General features: G+C 31.5%; 9 protein-coding genes, 1 non-coding gene and 1 pseudogene across 11 annotated transcripts, besides 3 other annotated features; 7 read left to right on the top strand and 4 right to left on the bottom strand.

The window, feature by feature from the left end:
* Window positions 1–474: 474 nt before the first annotated feature.
* TVAGG3_0353300 lies at window positions 475–2,035 on the top strand (annotated as a pseudogene). The gene has a single exon: window positions 540–1,942. A coding segment is annotated over exon 1 (1,403 nt).
* Window positions 2,036–2,714: 679 nt separating this feature from the next.
* On the top strand, window positions 2,715–3,794 carry TVAGG3_0353290 (multidrug resistance protein YPNP-related family; the record flags this gene model as incomplete). The annotated part of the gene is made up of 1 exon (XM_001315216.2): window positions 2,715–3,794. The coding sequence occupies one exon, from the start codon at window positions 2,715–2,717 to the stop codon at window positions 3,792–3,794; it is 1,080 nt and encodes a 359-aa protein (XP_001315251.2).
* Window positions 3,795–4,287: 493 nt separating this feature from the next.
* Window positions 4,288–4,505: a mobile genetic element.
* A 192-nt stretch (window positions 4,506–4,697) lies between these two features.
* On the top strand, window positions 4,698–5,018 carry TVAGG3_0353270 (uncharacterized protein; the record flags this gene model as incomplete). The annotated part of the gene is made up of 1 exon (XM_001315215.1): window positions 4,698–5,018. One exon carries the CDS (start codon window positions 4,698–4,700, stop codon window positions 5,016–5,018), a length of 321 nt encoding a protein of 106 aa, XP_001315250.1.
* A 1,055-nt stretch (window positions 5,019–6,073) lies between these two features.
* On the top strand, window positions 6,074–7,228 carry TVAGG3_0353260 (protein serine/threonine kinase protein; the record flags this gene model as incomplete). Its single annotated transcript, XM_001315214.2, has 1 exon — window positions 6,086–7,228. One exon carries the CDS (start codon window positions 6,086–6,088, stop codon window positions 7,226–7,228), a length of 1,143 nt encoding a protein of 380 aa, XP_001315249.1.
* A 257-nt stretch (window positions 7,229–7,485) lies between these two features.
* On the bottom strand, window positions 7,486–9,535 carry TVAGG3_0353250 (uncharacterized protein; the record flags this gene model as incomplete). Its single annotated transcript, XM_001315213.1, has 1 exon — window positions 7,507–9,486. One exon carries the CDS (start codon window positions 9,484–9,486, stop codon window positions 7,507–7,509), a length of 1,980 nt encoding a protein of 659 aa, XP_001315248.1.
* Window positions 9,536–9,626: 91 nt separating this feature from the next.
* On the bottom strand, window positions 9,627–9,699 carry TVAGG3_0353240. The gene has a single exon. It is a non-coding gene; the product is annotated as a tRNA-Thr (tRNA).
* Window positions 9,700–10,512: 813 nt separating this feature from the next.
* Window positions 10,513–10,550: a mobile genetic element.
* A 767-nt stretch (window positions 10,551–11,317) lies between these two features.
* Window positions 11,318–11,352: a mobile genetic element.
* Window positions 11,353–11,461: 109 nt separating this feature from the next.
* On the top strand, window positions 11,462–12,666 carry TVAGG3_0353210 (negative regulation of response to water deprivation; the record flags this gene model as incomplete). The annotated part of the gene is made up of 1 exon (XM_001315212.1): window positions 11,855–12,598. One exon carries the CDS (start codon window positions 11,855–11,857, stop codon window positions 12,596–12,598), a length of 744 nt encoding a protein of 247 aa, XP_001315247.1.
* A 272-nt stretch (window positions 12,667–12,938) lies between these two features.
* On the bottom strand, window positions 12,939–13,813 carry TVAGG3_0353200 (calcium ion binding; the record flags this gene model as incomplete). Its single annotated transcript, XM_001315211.2, has 1 exon — window positions 13,235–13,807. The coding sequence occupies one exon, from the start codon at window positions 13,805–13,807 to the stop codon at window positions 13,235–13,237; it is 573 nt and encodes a 190-aa protein (XP_001315246.1).
* A 241-nt stretch (window positions 13,814–14,054) lies between these two features.
* TVAGG3_0353190 (ribonuclease inhibitor domain-containing protein) lies at window positions 14,055–15,302 on the bottom strand (the record flags this gene model as incomplete). Its single annotated transcript, XM_001315210.1, has 1 exon — window positions 14,162–15,112. One exon carries the CDS (start codon window positions 15,110–15,112, stop codon window positions 14,162–14,164), a length of 951 nt encoding a protein of 316 aa, XP_001315245.1.
* A 1,081-nt stretch (window positions 15,303–16,383) lies between these two features.
* TVAGG3_0353180 (uncharacterized protein) lies at window positions 16,384–17,856 on the top strand (the record flags this gene model as incomplete). Its single annotated transcript, XM_001315209.1, has 1 exon — window positions 16,384–17,856. One exon carries the CDS (start codon window positions 16,384–16,386, stop codon window positions 17,854–17,856), a length of 1,473 nt encoding a protein of 490 aa, XP_001315244.1.
* Window positions 17,857–18,111: 255 nt separating this feature from the next.
* On the top strand, window positions 18,112–21,018 carry TVAGG3_0353170 (uncharacterized protein; the record flags this gene model as incomplete). The annotated part of the gene is made up of 1 exon (XM_001315208.1): window positions 18,112–21,018. The coding sequence occupies one exon, from the start codon at window positions 18,112–18,114 to the stop codon at window positions 21,016–21,018; it is 2,907 nt and encodes a 968-aa protein (XP_001315243.1).
* Between the last annotated feature and the right edge of the window lie 402 nt (window positions 21,019–21,420).

Raw genomic sequence — 21,420 nt, 5'->3', positions numbered from 1 at the left:
GTAATGTTATATATCGAATAAATACTGCTAATTCGATCAATGGATGAAATTTTACCCTCATACTCATTCAAAAAGTGAACCGGGATAAGCCAATGGGAACTTGATTGATCGCTCATTGAAATGAGAACCAATGAAAAGAGCGATTAACAGTTATTACTCTTTTGATTGGTCATCACTTGATTCGGGGTAATCAAAATTTATGAAAAAAAATAAAGTATTAAAGCCCCTATTTACAGGTACAAATTTTGAAGTTTCTCAGATCAATAAAAAGTTTTATTGATCGTTGCTTTTACTTCGTGAAATAATAATGCTTGGAACAGTATAATATGCATATTTTCTAGTAGAGGACATTAAATTCAGATTAAACAATTTCAGAAAAATTGAGAACTCTATTGGGCATTAATTCTGAATCGTTCACAAAATTTGAATGAGATCATGAAAAAATCTAAGTAAATATTTTCGATGGACAAGTCCGAGAAAGACAAGGACGAGATCTATAGATTAGCAGGCTCCCTCCACTTATCACGATTCTCAAGCTTATGATCGGTCCTCTTTGCAGCCAAATTACAAGCGCAATGTATGGCATCATCAACTCAATTTGGATTTCGAAATATCTCGGCGACATCGGTATGGCAGCTGTTGCCACTGATATTGCATGGGAAGGTATTGCAAGAGGCTTCGGACTTTTCTTGCTTTGCGCAGGATCTACACAGATTTCAGCCCTTTTTGGAAAAGGACAATTTGTTGAAGCCGAACAAGTTATATGCGATATTCTTAGAACAGCTTTAATTTGCGGTATGATTGTTCCTTGCATACTATTACCTATAAATAAACCATGCTCGAAGTGGTATGGAGCTAATAAAGAAACAATTGAATCAGCATTTCAATACATTTTACCACAATGTGCAGGAAATTGCTTTACATGCATTTTCCTTGGCTGCTGTGGCTTCCTTCAAGCAGAAGGAAGAACTTTACTTGTCGGAATTATTGATCTTGTTTCTCTTGGCGTAGGTATGGGTGTTTTGAATCCATTATTCTTAGGAACATTCAAATTCGGTGTTCGTGGACCTTCAATCAGTACAATCATTGCTGATGGAGTCCCAGGAGTTACATTAACAATTTTATACTTCTGCGGTGTCTTCAGCGTTAAGCCAAAACTCTCAGGTCTCTTGAAGCCATTCTCCGGACACACATACAAAGCTCTTGTGTCGGAAGTTCACAGTTGATGTCCCAAATTTCAATCAATTTACCAGGTATCATTGTTCGTAAACTCATTGGTCAGTCGGTTTCTTCACCAGCGGAATACGATTTAGCCATGGGTGGCTTCAATGTCCTTTGCAGATTCAATGCTTTTACAAATTGTATCATTTTGGCTCTTTGTTCTGGATATTTACCACCTGCATCGTATGCATTTGCAGCACAGAAGATCAAACGCTATGTTCGTCTTACTATTCACCTTAATTGGATTTCATTTGTTTGGTGTGCCTTTACAATGACTCTATCAATGTCAATACCTGATCAGATCTCATCATTATTTGGATCTGGTGAAGGATATCTTAAATTTGCCCGAGAAATGCTTATTTTCTCAAATGTTTGCACTTTTATTTTGTTTACAAGACTTACTTTCCAATCCATTCTTCAAGCACAGCAGAATGGTATAAGAGCCATGATTATTTCCCTTGTTTCCAACTTCGCAGCCATTATTTTATTCTCATATGTTTTATATTTGACCAATAAGCAGAATGCATCAAGATTGATGTATGTTTATCCAATATCATACGCTATTGGCTTCATTCTTGGTATTTTCATGCTTATTCAACCATTTAAGCAACTTAAGCTCATTGCTCAGTTCACAGAGTCACAGAAGACACCTGACAATGAAGAAGCTGAAGAAGAAGAGACATATGACAGTGTTGAAGGCGATGACCTCGCCGAAATTTAAGAGAAATATTATTTTGTTTTCAATTGGTTCTTTTTTACATCAATTCATATTATTAAGTTTACAAATAGATGATTGTTGAATAAAGTGTTTGCATTATCAATATAAATTTTAGAAATTTTTATTTTTGGATTAATTGAATTCTATTTATCAAGAAATCATCGAAGTATATGATATTTTAGGCGAACTAATGAATATAGTATAGATAAAGATATACGATCATTGAAATTCAAAAATTATTCAATTATTTAACGATATTATGTAGAAATTAATCAATAATAATAATTTTATTGTAGTACACATTGCCCTTTACATAAGCATTGATTGATATTTTATACAACAATAAGGCTTCAATTTTTTCTCCCTTGATGGATTAATCTGAAATAAAGATAAAAATATTCTTTAAGTTGTACATTATCCAGATCACTAAAGATCGTGATGACGTGATCAAATGTGGTCTATCGCATTCAAAAGATTGAACGAGATAAATTTTGTGAAGAATCAATATGATTTCAATAAAAAATATATTAGGCTATGTCTCTATATTAATATTATAGGAAATCAAATTTTTTTCCTTTGTAAGGGTTTATGAGCTTTCTCTCAAAAACAGAAGTAGTTTAGAGAAGATAAAATTAATATATGATATATAAAGATAAAAATTATACACATTAATTAATTAATTCATAGAGTTAACTTCACATTCAATTTTTGGAAAAGTGGTCAATAAAATTGAAGGCCAATCGTTAAAATAAAAAATTTGAATTAAAATTTATAAATGAAGCAATCCGAGATGAATGATGAGATTAAGAGATTGGCTGGATTCCCACCTCTCGTCACCATTCTCAGGCTAATGATTGGACCTATGTGTTCCCAAGTGACAAGTACTTTATACGGCATTATTAATACAATTTGGGTTTCAAAATATGTTGGAGAAGTTGGCATGGCATCAGTGGCTCTCGATATTGCATGGGAAGGTATAGCAAGATCGTTCGACTTGTTCTTATTGACATCTGGCAGTACACAGATCGCTGCTTTATTTGGCAAAAATCAATCTGAAGAATGCGGACAAGTTATATGTGATTTATTGCGAACAGCTCTCATTTTCGGTTGTATTGTTCCTGCAATACTTCTTCCTATCAACAAACCTTTGAGTAGATGGTTCGGAGCAAACCCTGAAACAATTCAAGGAGCTTATGATTATATGCTACCACAAGGCGTAGGAAATGTATTTACTTGCATCTTTCTTGCATGTTGCGGCTTCCTTCAGGCAGAAGGTCGTACTTTACTTGTCGGAATTATTGATCTTGTCTGTTTAGGCATCGGAATGGGAGTTTTGAATCCAATATTCTTAGGTGTATTCAAGTTCGGTGTTATGGGACCTGCAATTAGTACAATTATTGCAGATGGAGTTCCAGGAATACTTTTGACCATTCTATTCTTTAGCGGTAAGTTCGGTGTCAAGCCAAAACTTAGTGGCTTCTTGAAGCCATTCTCAAAGCACACATTAGATTCTCTTTTGGTCGGAAGTTCCCAATTTATGTCTCAAATTTCTTTGAATTTGCCAGGTGTTGTTGTCAGAAAACTTATTGGTCTTTCAGTATCAAATGCTAGAGACTACGAGTTGGCCATGTCTGGCTTCAATGTACTTTGCAGATATGATAATATTATTAATTGCGTAGTTCTTGCAATTTGTTCTGGATACTTACCACCAGCAGCCTATACTTATGCTGCAGAAAACTGGAAGAGATATCTGAGACTTTCATTACATTTAGAATGGATTTCTTTTGTTTGGTGCATTGTTACAACAATCTTTCCAGTTTTCATGCCTGTAACAATTTATTGGTATACATTTTAGTTTTGTTAAGTTTACAAAACGATTACTCTAGATTTTAAAGATTTATCAAGAATTTGGAGAATATCCTTCTCAAAACAACTTCAATAGCGAAGGATTAGTATTGAATCGGATTTGTAACATAATTATAGTACATTACAATACAATTTCTCCGACTTTTAAATATTTTTGAAATATTTACAAAATATGCTCTTTCTATCATCGATACTTTAATACAGAGCAAATTTAGTAAATGTCATCACGTTATTTTTTCATAAATTGTTTTCGAACTTTTAAAATATTTATTTTAAACCAGTTTTCTACATTTAATATGTGAATTATATCAAAAGTAGATGGGCGATACTTGTAAATCTATTTAAACTATTAGTTTGCTATTATTGAAGAACTTTATAATTTTTTTTTCTTATGTATGGAATTAAAGATAATTTTGCCGATTCCAACTGGTTTTTCTATATGAGTTAAATATGCCAAGTGAAATTGGACTTGCCAATATTGTAAATTGAAGTATGGACTATATATCGATTTTCATTGATTGATGAATAACTCGGAGTAATGTAATTGTTGATAATGAAAAATAGTTTTCAATTGCTGGTAAGGGCCAATGTATGTTCAATAGCTCCGAAAGCAAAAAATGCACGTTTAGAAAAAGACGATAACGATTAAATTACAAAATCGATAACGACGACGATTAAATTACAAAATCAATAATGACCCGGAAAAGATAATATTCTTAAGACAATCCACAAGCTTTCAATTGCAAATGGCGTCAATAACGAATTAGTTAAATTAAAAGAGATTATTCCAAAGGAAAAATGCGATTCAATTGGCAAAATTACACAACTCTGCATCCTTCTCTTTTTGTCACTTAAGAAGCAGACATTAAATATCCGTCAGATTGCTATTTACATGTCACGTGGAAAGAACGTCTTAAAGACTATTCTTTGCAAATTATACCAGATTTCTTTTATTCTCTCAGCTGCAGAGATCTTAGAAAAGACATCTGTTCCATGTGAGATCAGGCTGTGCGACAAATACTTCAATTTCCTTACAAACAGCACAAATGACTTCGATCGATATTCGATCAGCTCCATGCTCGTCCAGGCACCAAAAACTGACGAGCTTTACATCGAACTCAGAAGGAAGGAGTTCGAGAAATACTGCAAGTACATTGCAATGAAACAAGTTGTTACAGAACGTCCAAAGAAGATGCGCATTGTACTTGTTTAAAGTGTACTTTATTATATATAATCTTATGTGTGCAGTAGAATCAATGACATAAGATTATAGGCTTGTAACCACAATATTTTCCCCTTGATTCGATCATCTACATGTATATTGTTTTATTTCTTATATTAAATGTTTATAATAATTAAAAATCCTGTTTAAAATAATTAAATTTTGTTTATGTTCGGAAAAAATTAGATGATCGAAAATTCATCCAAAATCTTCCTTAATTCTCTATTTTTTTAGATACGAGTAAATAGATTTGACATCCAATCTGGAAAGCTAAGATAATTAGCTTTTTAACTGTGTTATTCTGTCCATTATTTTTCGAATGAATCTGACCTACCGTTTATTGAATTGAAACGATTTCATTTAATTCATCGTACAATCTGCGCACTGAATGTAATGTTTATTTTAGTGTGACCGGCGTGACAGTAATCTGATGATTGAATTTCCATATGCATAATCCAAAGAAAATGCAATAATTTTATGAACATATTGCTATAGTGCTATAATTTTGCCTATGAAGAGCAATAGAAATTTGTCAAATTTTAATTCACAAATATCTGTTTAGTACTAATATTATGTTTTTCATTTGTTAAATAATCCAAAGGATCATATTTCACTCTTAGAATAAATTTGTCAAAATGTAAGCTAAATGTGAGGAGAAACCGTAGGTTTACTGAAGTGAAAAAAGTGAATGAACCAACTTTTATCTTGATCAAGATGTAGAAGTAACTCATATTAATGTGGCTTCAATTGTGCGTAAAACCGAAGTGAATTGAATGCTTCAATTTACTTCGTACTCATGGAAATAATATTGTTTATTAGGATGCCATTAATAAAATCAAATTAAATACATAATAAACCCTAAATTCAAAATTGTGATGAAGTAAATTTGATAAAGCTCACAATCAAGTAACCAATTTAGCAGAAATGCTAGAAATCATATTTCAATCCAAACAATCCCGTAAAAAAAATTTACAGGTTTCTCAATATTTTCATGAAAAATTCAGAAATGCCTCATAAAAATTCAATAATTCAAAATATTAAATAAAATTACTCAACACATGAACAAGCTCGAAGAGAACTATGGTAATATTATACCAATAGGAGTCGGAGGGTTCTCCAAGGTTTTTCGAGCAACTCATAAGAAAACAGGAGTAAACGTTGCCATCAAGATGATTCCAAAGAAAATAAACAATGATGACAGCGATTATGAAGAGAAAATACAGAAAGAGATAGAAATTATGAAGATTGTCAAACATCCTTTTATTGTAGAACTCTTTGAAATCGTTGAAACTGAAGATGAATACTTCCTAATCATGGATTATGCATCACAAGGTTCAATATTGAATAATATTAATGAGCGTGGCGCTTTTTCCGAAGATGAAGCTTCCATAATTTTCGCTCAAATAATTTTAGTTATAAAACACTTGCAACAAACATGCCATATTGCGCACAGAGATATTAAAGCCGAAAATGTATTATTAGACGAAAATAGAAACATTAGGGTCATTGATTTTGGTCTTTCATGTTTAAATTTGAACGGAGAAATGATGAAAACACAATGCGGATCCCCGCCATACGCTTCTCCTGAACTCATTCTTGGATGGCAGTATACATTCGCTTCAGACATATGGAGCTGTGGAATTTTACTTTACATAATGGTCTGTAAGTCGATGTCATTTTATGATGAGAACCTGTCATCATTAGCGAACAAAATATTGTTTGCCGAAGTTGAATATCCAGAATCCCTTTCCCCATGTTTAGTTGACCTGTTGCAAAAAATGTTAACAAAGAACCCACAGAACAGAATTTCATTGGATGAAATTCTTGCCCACCCTTGGCTCGCCAGCAATGTGAAGTACGTATCTGATAAGATCGAAGAGTTTAAGCCAAGTTTTAGTTATATTTCCCAGAAACTCAAAGATATTGGATACGATTATGATACAATCGCTGGTAATATGTCAGATGGACTTGTTAACCAAGGAACTGTTTCTTTTAACATTCTTGAAAAAGAATTTTATAATAAGAACTTTCCAAACCTCTGCCGTATCCCAATTGTAAAGGGAAATCGCTATGCATCGTATTCCCATTATGAAAATCTCCCTCCATTGAACACTCCACTCGGATTGAAGAAATTGATCACTCCTGTCGGAATTATTAGGAATAGGAAGCGGTCTTGCCACCGTGTTAGCAGATTAATTTAGTTATTGCGTATTTTGTTTTCGTTTTGTGTGTTAATTAAATGTTGCTTACCAGGTTATGTTTAATTTCAAGTTTTTACTATGAATTACATACATTATATGTTCTAAGTATTATAATGGAAACATTTAAATTATATGTTATTAAGAAGAACTCCGATTCAAAAATAATTTTGGATTACAGCTCATAATTTCCGATTTCCGGACAAATAATTTTTATATACTAAGCTTGAGGAATATTAAATACGTAGAATTTCATAAAATAACATGGTAGACAAAAAATTTTACAACAAAATCGTAGAAGAATAAGAAAGAGAAGGAGCACTGTCTGATTTTTTGAACTCTAGACCATAGTTGATGCTAGCAATCTCGCAAAGAGTCTTTCTTATTTCAAGATAAGAATTTAAATAATGAAAATCAACAGATAAAGCAGTTATTATGATTCCATCAAGTCTCTGCCATAATGCAAGTTCCTTTGCACCAAGAATTTTCGCCAAAGTCTGAACATTTATAACAAATGCGTATAATAAGGTAAAAGAACCAAGAAAAGCAGGAGATGTTGTATTACTTAATAATATAAAGTAAGCAATATCACCTGTATTCTCGAGTTCAGATAATTCATCTAAATCAGACAAAACAGATGAAAAAACAGGAAATTGAGCGGGTAAAGTCAATTCTCCAATGGATTCCATCAAAGAAATACAATGAGATATGGAGAGCCTGGTGGAATGATGCCGAAGAGAGTTATGAAAGTCCGAAAATGTAGGAATATGATCATATTTGTTAACATATTGATTAAATCTGGAACTGAGCTCAAAAAGAAGGCGTAACGCACGTTCAGGAAGCCTTGAAATAACTAATCTAGAGTTTACTAAAAAGAATTCTTGCTTCAAAGCGTCATCATGGAAATTATTTTCAAAATGATAAAAAGCAGAGTGTGCAGTAATGATTTCGGAAGAAGGGATTGATAAAACAATCTTATACATCTGTTCAATAGTAGAATTGGCTTCAAATTTAAGTAATTTGTTATACCAATCCGATAAGTCATTTATCCATCTTCTTTTAGTGATAATCGAGTCAAACAAATTACCTACATCATCATTGTTACCAAATAAAACCGGTTCTTCAATATTTTGTGAAGGGATATAAATATCAACGTAAAACCATTGGAATTTTTTCTTTTCTGGGTAATCAAAGTCCGATCTCTGTATTTCCTGAGGCAAAGCGTTGGCTTGGTTGATGATTTTAGCCAATAAATTCATATCTTGGACGCAAACTAAATTTTGAAAAGGATTTTTATCATTTCCTTGGTAAAAATCAGGAACAAAGAGAGTTCCATTGGCCACAAGTATGTCTTGCTTTAGTTTGAAGAGTTCGGATTTGCAAGAAGGCACAAAATTCATAATTTCTGTTATAAAATTTCTTTTTTGTTTTAATTTGAATTTGAGAGCCCATATATTTGTAAATTTGACGATAAACCTATTAAAGAACAATTCAATGAACTGTGAATCTTCCCATTTCAATTCTAAAATTAATTTTAATATTCTAATGAGAAAATTGTGTAAATAAGGTAGACATTCACCACATAAACGGATAAATGTGTGAGCATATTCAACAGCAAGTAAAGAAGTCGAGTTGTTATCAACAATATAAATTTCAGCAGAAACTAAAGGTAAAAGCCTATCAAAAAGATTATTAAAGAACATAGAAGATAATCCTGAATAGAAGAATGGTAATATAATCTGCATTGCACTATTAACATTGTTCATTTTAACTGATTTTTCATAAAATTTAGATGCGAAACCAATCATTTCATTTGAATAATAGAATCCAAAGACAGAAGGTATTATTGACGAAACAAGATGATTGAAATCAACATCATTAGAATATAACGCAATTGCTCTAGAAAAAATTTTTGGGTTTTTAAGTAAAAATGTTAGTAATGTTGTGGAACTTTGGTACATGTTGGTAATGCCTAGGAACGAAAATGCGATTGTAGGTGAAAAAAGTCGAGAAAGGAAAATGTCATTTTTTGGTATCATATTGGATTTGCCTAAAGATGCGTAATAACGATTAAGAACAAGAATTCTTGAACATTCTTTAATGTTTTTCCTTAGAACTTCTATTCTATCATCGGATATCGACAACATATCTCGAAAAACAGTTGGAATTGCTGGAAAAGCAGGAGATGTTGGTATTTGTCTTGATGTTTGTCGACGAGTGAACGTTATAACTCTTGAAGTTCGAACAGGTCGCTCACTCATCGACGTTTAAATTATAAAAAATATGACAATTTTAATTGATTAAATTGGCGATTCGTCGATAAATAAGTATTTCCAAATTAAAAATTAAATTTATTTGCAATTACAAAAAATATTTGAGAAATAAAATTTTAAAAAGTGCATGCCCCAGACCGGAGTTGAACCGGCGACCTTGCGCTTACGAGGCACACGCAATAACCACTATGCTACTGGGGCTTGCTGCAAATATGTATTATATAACTTTAAGAAAGTAACTGACCAATTTCTTCTTATTATTCATTTTTCAATATCACTCTTTAGACTAAAATCTAAATGGTTATAGTCCAAAACAATGTAAATCCCTTTTCTTTTCTTTATTACTGATTTTACACTCAAACATTCTTTCTTAACTTGTTGTGATCTTTTCATATTTCCGCAGTTTATAACACTGTAATTACAAATTTCTTTTTACTTGATGAATTACGATTATATCTCATTATTTTATAATTGTTTATTTAGAAGCTAATATACCTTACCAGATCAAATTTCTTTCAACACTATTTAATTTCCATTTCAATAATACAACCTATATAAAATGTTCATTTATTACTCACAAATGACGATTGAAATGATGAATTTTTTTATCAAAAATCGTCTATACTTTTTAAATTTTCATTTCCCTTGTTCATATTTTGATATATGAGCCCAAATTCATTAAATCATATTTATTCGATTCACTCATTAATATTCAATCACAAGTGTTGTGGAAACTATATGGTTCAACTTTCTCTATTGTATAGGCATTATAAAGATTCGAAATTATTTAAAAACCTCTAGAAATTTAGTCCTAGTCTAATAGCGAAGAGAATACTTGATACTGTAATCAAAATATCATTGATTTCTATTGAAAATCTTTGAAATACAAGTTCTGCAACGTCGCATAAACCAATCTAACTTTTTTAGTATTCAATTTCCCTCCAATTTCTGAAAAACCGCTAGATTCCATTAGGATTTGAACTATCATTTTTGACGTTGCTAACAATTAATAATTGTTGTAAACAGAAATTCATCAAAAGTGACACCTCAGAAAAGCTAAAATATTGAATTTTTGGAACTTTTGATAGAGCACGTTTTTAAATATTAATTAAAGTAAATGTATATTTTGTAAAGATTCTTTTTAATAAAAAAATAAAATTTTGAAGAAGAACACAAAATCTTCTGAAAAATAATATCACATAAACTCATATTATTTTCTAATATATAACTATTTTATATAAAAATCAAATTCAATGATCTTAAAAGCGAATGATAAACCTCAAAATTTACGAATATAATGAGTGGGAATATAATGCTTATCTATCATAAAACCATATGAAATATCAATTTTTGCTTTACGCCTAATTTTTGACGACAATTAGCAAAAAATGTTAAATGTTAACACTCAGTCCATTTGAATATGAAAAATAAAATTGACTTTGATTAAATGTTTTTATTTATCATGCAATTCTTCTTGCTAATTGTCGTCAAAAATTAGGCGTAAAGCAAAAATTAATATTTCATATGGTTTTATGATAGATAAGCATTATATTTTCACTCATTATATTCGTAAATTTTGAGGTTTATCATTCGCTTTTAAGATCATTGAATTTGATTTTTATATAAAATAGTTATATATTAGAAAATAATATGAGTTTATGTGATATTATTTTCAGAAGATTTCATTCTATATGCCTATGAAAAGTACTCTCAAAACTAACTTTTCCCTAATTATAATTAAATCTAGAATATTGTATTATGCTTAGTATTATTTCATTTTTCTCATTCAATTTAGAATTTACAAATGTCAAAAAATTGAGAGCTGTCACTTTTGATGAATTTCTGTTTACAACAATAATCAATAACAATGACATATGATTCTGATTCAAACTCATATCATAAATTGTTCGAAATTTTATAAATTTCCGCGTAAACTATTGAATTCTGTTAACTTCACAAATGTCAATAGCTTACTGAGGTTATTGCCCAAATCCAAAGCTTGCCGAGAAGGGAAAGCTCAACAAAGACAATGCAAGAGTATCAGATGTCGGAACAAAGGATATTAAGACCGATCAGCCGATTATTAACATGCATATTTCTTGTTCTGACTTACCACGCTTAGATGTCGGCAGCCCATCAGACTCAATGGTTGTCATGCAGGTCCCAATCAACGGCCAGTATGTAGAAATCGCTAGAACCGAAGTTATCTGGAACAATCCAAATCCAGCGTTCGTCACGACACTCCAAGCTGCATACATCTTCGAAACAATGCAGCCAATCAGATTCGCTGTTTACGATGCTGATTCCAAGAAGAATAAGCTTTCAGATCACGATTTAATCGGCACAGTCGATACCGATGTACAAGCTATGGCTTCCCACCTCGAGCAAAAGCAAGAGTTCGCCATCAACTCCCACAGAAAGAAAGGAGGCAACACAGCCAAATTCACTTCACTTCATCAACCCAGGTTCCATGAACCAGTACGAGCAATGCATCTGCTCCATCGGTGAGATCGTCTGCCCATACGATTCAGACCAGCAATTCGCTGTTTACGGTTTCGGAGGTGCAATCAACGGAAAAGTCGACCATTGCTTCCCACTTACCTTCAGCGCTGAGCATCCATACGTTCCAGGCATGATGGGTATCCTCGATGTCTACAGAAATGCTCTCAGATCCGTTCAATTGTACGGTCCAACTTATTTCGCACCTATGATCCAGAACGCAGCATACGTAGCTCGCCAGGCCTTCAACCAGTCAAGGACATATACCATCCTTATGATACTTACTGATGGCGCAATCAACGATTTCAGAGAAACAGCAAATGCAATCGTTGCTGCATCAGATGCACCATTGTCTATCATCATCGTTGGTGTCGGCAATGCTGACTTCAGCGCAATGGACGACCTTGATGGCGACGACGGAAAGGGATTGAGAAATTCAATGGGACAACCATGCAGACGCGATATCGTACAGTTCGTTCCTTTCAGGAAATACTTGGGAGCACACGCAGGATCATTACCAGCAGAAGTTCTCGCAGAAGTTCCTAAACAAGTCGTTTCATTCTGCGAATCAATCAACTACATCCCTTGCAAGTTAATGTAAGGAATAGTGTTTTATTCATATATTTTATTCTTTTTTTTTACGAACATTCTAAAAATAATTTTTTGCAATTCAAATTTTTTTCTTCTTCATTTGATTCTATTATCACACATATTTATAAAATGTTAAAACTTTCTTTTCTCAAACGATGAAAAATATGAATTTAATTTTATATTGATTGTAATTTAGATATCATAACATTCCATTTAGTTCATTATATGGATGGCAATCATATTTTGGCGATTGATAATTAAATAATGGCTCATATTAGGATCTATCAAGATATATCAGTATTGAGACAATAATTATAGGTCATGATAAAAAATTACATCTTTTTTGAACTGATTATGCACCTTCGGCTCATTTGTAATCTCTAAATTTCCAAATTCTCGAAATGAAATTTGAAATTTTAAATGGTTTTCTTTTATTTTAATACATTGTATAATATGACAAGAATGATAGTGTTCTCAGGCTAATGTTAGTTAATAATAAAAAAGTAATTAAAAAAATAAAAGAATCTGATCCTCCGAAATGGCCATAAGTGGAAGAACTTGTTTATCTTGATTAAGGTAGATTGATGTTCTGTAAGTTAAGGATTAGAAAACAAAATAATATTTAATAAGAAAAAATACAAGAGGTTTATTTGAAGATATATTCGACGTGGACGTTAACGCAGTTAACAATGTTGTTGTTCTTCTGAACGGCCTTGAAGAATTCAGGATATGTAATATTGCCATCCTTTGAATGGTCAATTTCAGTGAAGAGCTGAAGGGCGATGTTGCGGGCAAGCTCTGGACTTGAGCCTTCCATTTCACCGAGTGAAGCTTCGATGAATGAAAGGAATTCTGGCTTGGAAATTGTTCCAGACTTGTTTGAGTCAAAGAGACCGAAGCAGAACTTAGCCTTCTCTTCTTGTGTAGCACGTTCGCAAAGCTGGGAAACTCCCTTGACGTATTCGCCGAATGTCAAATCTCCATCAGCAGTTGAATCGAATGCTTCGAAGACCTTGAGACCGTATTCTTCGTTTGTGATGGCAAGGGAATCGAAGAACTCTTGTGGCTGGATCTTTCCATCTTGATTCTTTGGAGTACCTGCAATCTTCAAGAAAGCAGCGTATAATTTGTTGATTTCTTCTGCATTGAAGTGGGTTGTCTTTGTAAGCTCATTGACTTCTTCCTTTGTTGGCTTTGGGATTGAGTCTGAAGCGCCCATAAAAAAATAAATTTTACACAGATTGTTCGATCACTTAACCTCACATGCAATATCAAATAGGCATTGTTATCGAAATGAAATTTTTTCTTGATTAAATTTGAAATCGTTCCAACACAAATTCAAAATTTCTGGAATTTTATCATGAATGGCTTTTTATTGGATAAATTTTAATATTAATTTCATAAGTGGTGATGGTCTTAGAATAAAACATAATGAAATCAAATGTAATTGATGAGATTGATTTCATTGAAGTGCTGTCCCACATTCCAATTCGAATTTTGGTTCACATCTCAAATACATTATTCTATACAGTTGAATGTATCTTATTTTATAGTCTTAAGCAATATAATTTTTTTAAACTATATTAAAAACTAAACATTGAAAATCTAATAGGGATCTGAAGCATACTGCATTTTGAACGACAGCAGTCATACAGCAATAATTAAATGACTTACTATTCACACCCGAGATCATGAGAGGATCGATCAGAGAAGAATAGCAGTCAATACCACAAGAAATTCTAGTGTCTTTGAAAGCTGACGAGCCAATAGAAGGCTGGCCATATATTCTTACACATCTGAGTTTCTTTAAGCCACGAAAGGCTTCTGCCCCAATCTTTACAACTGAAGGTGGAATGATAATTGATTGCAAATTAACAGCATTGATTAGAGCATAATCTTCTATGACTTTTGTTTCATTTCCGAGAGTCATGATTTCCACAGATTGATAATGAAGTTTTGGGATTCTCTCCATTTCAATTGTTAAATTTCTCAAATTTGGACAGTCATTGATGGAATCATCATGAACTTTGACGACACTCTTTGGGATTTTCATAAAAACTAGGTTTCTCAAATGGAAAAAAGCCAGTGTTTCTAATTCAGTGCATGAATCAGGAAGGATTATTTCATTCAACATTGAATAGCAGAAAGCGTCTGTGCAAATAATTTGTACAGTGTTAGGAACATAATAAGTCCCACTTATAAGAGAAGGGAAAGCATACAAGAGAGTTTGATCATAACTAAGTAATGCTTTGTTGACTACCACGCAAGCATTCAATTGACCAGTAAAAATCTCTATCAAATTATCATTGCATCTAAGTACACTCGAATCCAATTCTATGAGAGATGATGGTAAGTAAACATAATGACATCTTATATAAATGCAAGCGCATGGACCAATGGATAATAATCCTTCGTTAAATCTCAATTCATTTCCTGAAAAACCTCTAAAACAACCAAATTCAGAAGCATTGCCATTGATGTATCTCAACGATGAAGGAAGCGAATAGGATTCAACAGAATGCATTGAACAAAAGCACGCGTAATCTAATATTTCTAGTTTAGACTGTGTTGGAAAGGTTATGCGTTCTATTCCAGTGCATTCAAAGAAACAAAATGATCCTATATTTTCTAGGGAAGTGCAATTAGAGAAATCAAGTTCTTTAAGTAATGCACATTGATAAAATGAATAGTGTCCAAAAAATTTAAGAGATGAGGGACTTTCGAAGAAAACTTTTTTAAATGTTTTAATTGATTTTAAGGCAAAGTATTGACTTGATGTTCCATTAGCAATACTTTCAACATCAGATGCAACAACGTATTCGGATACTGGATTCTCAATATCTACAAGTATCAATGGAATTTTTCAGTATATTGCATTTTTTGAAGCATATATTCAAATACTTATTTCACATTTTAATTTAATGAGCAATATAAGGTTAGATCATTCGTAATACGAAATTTTGAAATTGCAATCTTAAATTTGAGAACTTTACGTATTGTAAAGAATTTATAAATGTCAAGTTCAATTTTTCGAATTCGGCGAAATTCACAAGTGCTCACACCCATAGTCACATAAAATTGAGATTGTTACCAGTAGTGAATTTAGGAATTAAATCTTAATGCAAAACTTAATTTTTTGTTCTAAAATGAGATGACGTGCAATGTTTGTGCATGTTCTTCATCTTGAGTACATTAATTCATCATATAATAATTTCTTCAACAATCATTTTTGAGATTTTTTTGAAACAAATGGATTGCATATGCACCTGCATTTCATTCCATATATCAAGTAATACTCATAAGCTGAGAATGCATGAATATTCAATGAATCACACCTATGGTTCTGAATTTGAGAATTTAACTCAATTGTCGTAAATTCAAATAAACCGCTGCTAATTAGAAAAAGAATAAGATATTGAATGAACAAATCTTACGTTTCTTAACCGAATTAATCTTTTGCAGACTATAATTCTCATGAACGTTAAAAGTTCTGAAAATTTGAATACAAAAATTAAAAAAAATTCCTAGTCGCAAGTAAATTACATATTAATTAACATGATCTGCATCCATTATATATGAATATATATTTTTTCCTGCGACTCGAATTGTAAAAATGATAAATTGGTATTTATATTGGACACAGAAGTAAATTGGATACGGAAATTTAAAAGGGTAAAAAAATTGAATTGAAGTGTAAAAAAAAGTATTGACGAAATATATTCAAAAAACCAAAACAAAGTTCAGCGACTTTTGAAAATTTTAAATTCAAATTCCTCTCAAATCATAAAATTTTAAATGCTCGCACTTCTTTTCAGCTTTTCATTATGCGATGAAGTTCATATATCAGAAAGAGGAATGTATACTATTCCGATTTCAGAATCATCGATAACAATTTCATTTAGCACAAAAGAAAAAAACTTTGAAATTTGCATTTTAAACCCAACAATTTTTCAAGATGAAAGGGGCTACACCTTAAGCTCGCTCTATGCCAATATAGATTCCTTAACTGTAAAATCAATTTCAGGCACAAAAATATTATATTTATTTTTTGCATCATATTCGAAAACATATGGAATAACATTTGTAGTTCTTGATGAGCCAAATAAAAAATACATGATAGATTATTCCAAATTTTCAAGTAGTAAAAAAAGATTGGATTTAATTGTTTTATCATATACAAATTGCGACTTCGAGTTTTTCGGTTGTCATACATTTGATTATACCGGTGACTATGATTTTTGCTATATAAACTATGATGTTGACTACGTTTATACTGATTCAACTCAAGGGAGAAATGAAATTTTCAGGAAAATTACAAATACAAGATATGTTTGGTTGATATCTGGTAAATCAATTTCAAATCGAGAGTCCAGAGCCCATTATGGAGTATCTTTTTTAAAATTATCTGAAAATCAAATTCCCAAACTAGAAGGATACAAACCTGGTATGTATCATAGTGATGGAGGATCAATTAATGGAGAATACACAGGATTCAGAGACAACCAAGTCCTGATCCCTCCTCTTGGAGAACCAACAGAAGTAATTTTATCATCTCCAGGTGTGTTTTTCAATAATCAAGTGGAAGAAAGAAGCTGTGTCTTATACATTTCAGATCCAACAGGACTTAAGTATAATGGAGATGATATTTCCAATTTTATTTTAAATGTAAAAGGAAAGGAACTCGCATATGATGGCCCTCCTAAATCAATTTATATTGTTGCCTTTATGGCAAAAAATTGCAAATATCTTTCTATTTTATACCATGCAGGCGGATATAGTTATTGGACAAGAACTAGCATCCCATCAGGACAGTACTGTTTGATTTCTTACGATGAACGCCCTCATACAGTTACTGTTGAAACCGATTCAGGAAAAGTATATTCTACACCAAGATTTAATTCAGTCACTAGCCGTGAAAAAGTACAATATCCAAAGGAACCATATACAACAACTACTGCAATGGATAACAATATTCAGTGGAGTGGATATGATCCTAAAAAGCGTAAAATCGGTTTTCTTTCTGTAAATTCTCCAAAAGTCACTACAGAAACACAGAAACTTTTTAGTGTTCCTGAATTACAACCTTTAGTTGAAACAGGATCATGCATTGGATGCAGTCCAAGAGAACTCGAATCAGGTAGTAGTTATTCAGGAAATACTGCTAGAGTATACTTAGATATTTCTAGCAGCTATAATGTATTTATTAGTGATACAAGGAATTTTGTTCATTTCAATTGGTCACATCCACAAAAAGTTTTCAAGGGATAAGAAAAACTTTATTTGGAATCAGTTGATGGAGAATCTCATCCGATAACGATTATTTCCAATCCTGGTACTATATGGCAAAATGCGATTGAAAAACTATTTATTCTCAGATATAATTCAATTGAACTTTTCTTTGATGAAAAGGTGACAATTAACATTGAATTATATGATGATGCAACTACAAATGTTAAAATAAACGGCAATACACAAACATTAACAAAAGGATCATCAACATTTACTGATGTTTCATTTCTAAGTATGAGTCGAAATAGTTTTCTTATCTCCATCACTGCAACACCAAATGATCAAAACTCATTTTACAATAATTTGTTGAAGCAAGGAATGTGTTATAGTTCAGAAAATAATTTAGCTGATGACACAAATGTTTTCAATTCTAAAATTGGGTTAAATTCTTTATACATTCTACCTGGTCAACAAGTAACAATTGTTAGACCATCAGCCCAAAAACTACTTTATTTATCATTAAACAAGGATGATTTCTATGATGAAAATGATCAAAAAATTGATACTCAAATCGAAAACTTAGATCACGACATTATCATTAAGGCTTCAGATCACGTTAGAGTATTTGAATTTGTAATGATTGATATTACAGAAGATGAACAATATATAATTATCTATAATACAATTGACAAAGATATAACCCTTGATTATAGGACATTTAATTACAGTGTGACAAAATTTGCCATTTACTATATATATGGTCCAGATGAAACTTATCATATAAAATTAAGATCAACAAATATAAGTCCCAATTATGATAATTTTAAAGTATTCGGATATCGACTTAGAAAGTATGTTATTTGTCCAGCATGCTTATATTTTAAGGATTATCTTATTATTTCTAGGTCAGTTGATGGTGAATTTGATTTTGTTCAAAACAAATTAAGGGCGAATAACATGATTACAGAAAAAGTAATTACTAATGTCGAGAAAGATTTTTACTTTAATATCAACAAGATTCATATATCTTCTGCCGAGGATGGCGCTTTACAATTAAATAATGATTATGATACAGATATCCTTATCTCTTCAGATAGTGTAACTCCATTACTCATATATAATCATGATAAATTTATTGATGAGAATGGAAATAAATTATTAACTGCTTATGCTGACAAGAAAGTCATAACAATATCCAAGAATTCTCCAATCTTTCTGGAGGAGAGAGAAAATTGGAAAATGAATCTGAAATACTATGATGTAACAGGAAAAGTTGATTATGTTGACTTTCTTGACTTTTCAGGAGCAAAACTTTTTAGCTTAAATAAGGAATTAGAACCTGGCAAAAAATATTTATTTGTTCCTGTCATTCCACCAGATCCAAAACCAGGCTTTTGCGTCTATGGCTATTATAATGGCTTTACTAGTGATTTTACAGAAAAAATTGACAAAACATTCATTTTGGATTCAGATGACAAAATCTTTTTTTATTCTTTCATTGACCCCAAAAAATCTGTAATAGATTTTGCTTATGTAGATACATCGAAATCTGGTAATGTAATGGAACGCAGTGATTATAATATTCATGATGAATTTCTTGACGTTCCTACAAATGGATTAACAACAATTACATTCAAATTTGGATATGTTGTTTTCACGAATGCAGAAAACTTTGTAGATGAAAACTATAATTCAATTGATTCCTATTACCTCATTTATGAACCAGAAACATTCAAAATTCAAAGAAATCCAAGAAGAAGATATGATCACAGTCAAATTCACTACTTATTTGTGCCATTTATGGAAAAAGCGACGGCAAGTTTCGTTATCAATTTCTTGACAGAAAACGGCAATGTTATTTGTAATACAAGATATGTGGAATCAGATAATCTGATTGTAATCGTAAATCCATATAATTGTTCCATTAGATTTACTAATTATAGAATGAGAATATTTGAAAAAGATTACATTCATTACCAGGATGTTAAAGAAATCGAAAATGTAAGATATGCAGTTGCATTACCTTTAAGTACATTATACCCCTGGAATTGGAATTTGGAAGTTTATCAATATTACAAAAATCCAGTATATCAGGAATATAAATTCCAATTAATTAAAGCTGATAGTTTATTTAAAACTAATGGTGAATCTCATACGCCTATGCAATCTCATGATTTTGATTATCCTACAATTGGTCAATATTTCATTAGATTAACAACAGAAAATAGAACTTTTGATGTTGAAGCAGGAACATCAGTTTCATTGTATTGTGATGATTTCACAGGAGTTGTTGCAATTTACAAGAAAGGAGATTTTGAAAAGAATTTACTGAAACATGGAATCATGAATATTGATTACACAGTAAATGGTCAATTGGTTCTAAGGTATGATGGTCTCTATCTTTCCAAATGCATTTACGTGTATTTCTTCAAAAAAGAAGCAAATGGTTGCACTGATGTAATTGTTCATGGCACTGCAAATTGGGTATTCAAAAATTCTCAAAGATATACAGAGTATAACGTTCAAGCTTTGAATGGAAAATGTCGAAATGTTTATGTTTTCTTCACTTACAAACACACTAGGATTCATGTTGCAAATGATGGAAGAATCTTATCCGATTACAGGTATTTATTTGGGGAAAAATCTCCAAGATATATTAGAGATGTTAATGATGTTTTTGAAGATCCGGTGGTAATTAAACTTGATCCAGAAAACGCCAATGATGAATCAACTTTCACAATTAATGTAGATAATCCGCATAGTGTTGAAAAATCATATATCATTTCAGAAAACAGCGCTTACAAGTCAGTTTCATCTTCAGAATTAAACAAAAATGAAAATACTCCTGAAAAACCTGTTGATCCAGGCGATGATTCAGGTAAACCAAGCCATGAATCAGATAAGCCAACACCTGAAATTAAACCAAATAAGCCAACACCTGATAACAAACCATATGAAAAACCAGGTGATAAGCCTTATAAAACAAAATCAGTAGCACCAAATGATGACAAACTAAATAGCGGCAAAACAGATAACAAGAAAACTGTAGGAATAGTAGTTGGAGTACTTGCAGCATTGATTGCTATTGTAGTTGCTTCTATTATTGGATTTATTATGTATAAAAGAATGCATAATGAAAGAGTTAAAAGTTGTGAAGTCCAACCCGAAGAAGCAAAACCTGAATATGAATATGATCTATAAATCATTTAGTTTAAAATCAAAAATAAACAATTTTATTTTCAAACAAATCGGGTAATATAATTTTTTTAATTTTCTTGAATGAATACAGTCAAATACAATCTCAAATATTTGCTCAGTGATTAAAGTGTGCTACTACAAACTATCTCATCTGCTAGCTAGTTTTTTCGATAAAAAATGGCTTTTTGTGAACATTTATGGAATAATGTCTATTTCATAATGGAATATACATATTTCTATGAGAAATAATTTTGTTTTTTATATTTCGGCCTTGTTATCTTATTATATCATTGATATCAATTCACTATCAAAATAATTTTCTCTATTTACAATATCTTTGACGGTTTTGTAAAGTCATTTTTATAGATTAACATATTTATTCATGAATCATAAGATATATTATGA

Source organism: Trichomonas vaginalis, chromosome V (genome assembly GCF_026262505.1).
Source record: "Trichomonas vaginalis G3 chromosome V, whole genome shotgun sequence".
Taxonomy (NCBI): Eukaryota; Parabasalia; order Trichomonadida; family Trichomonadidae; genus Trichomonas; species Trichomonas vaginalis.
The sequence above is the reverse complement of the archived record's forward strand: the minus strand, read 5'-3'. Positions and strand labels throughout refer to the sequence as shown.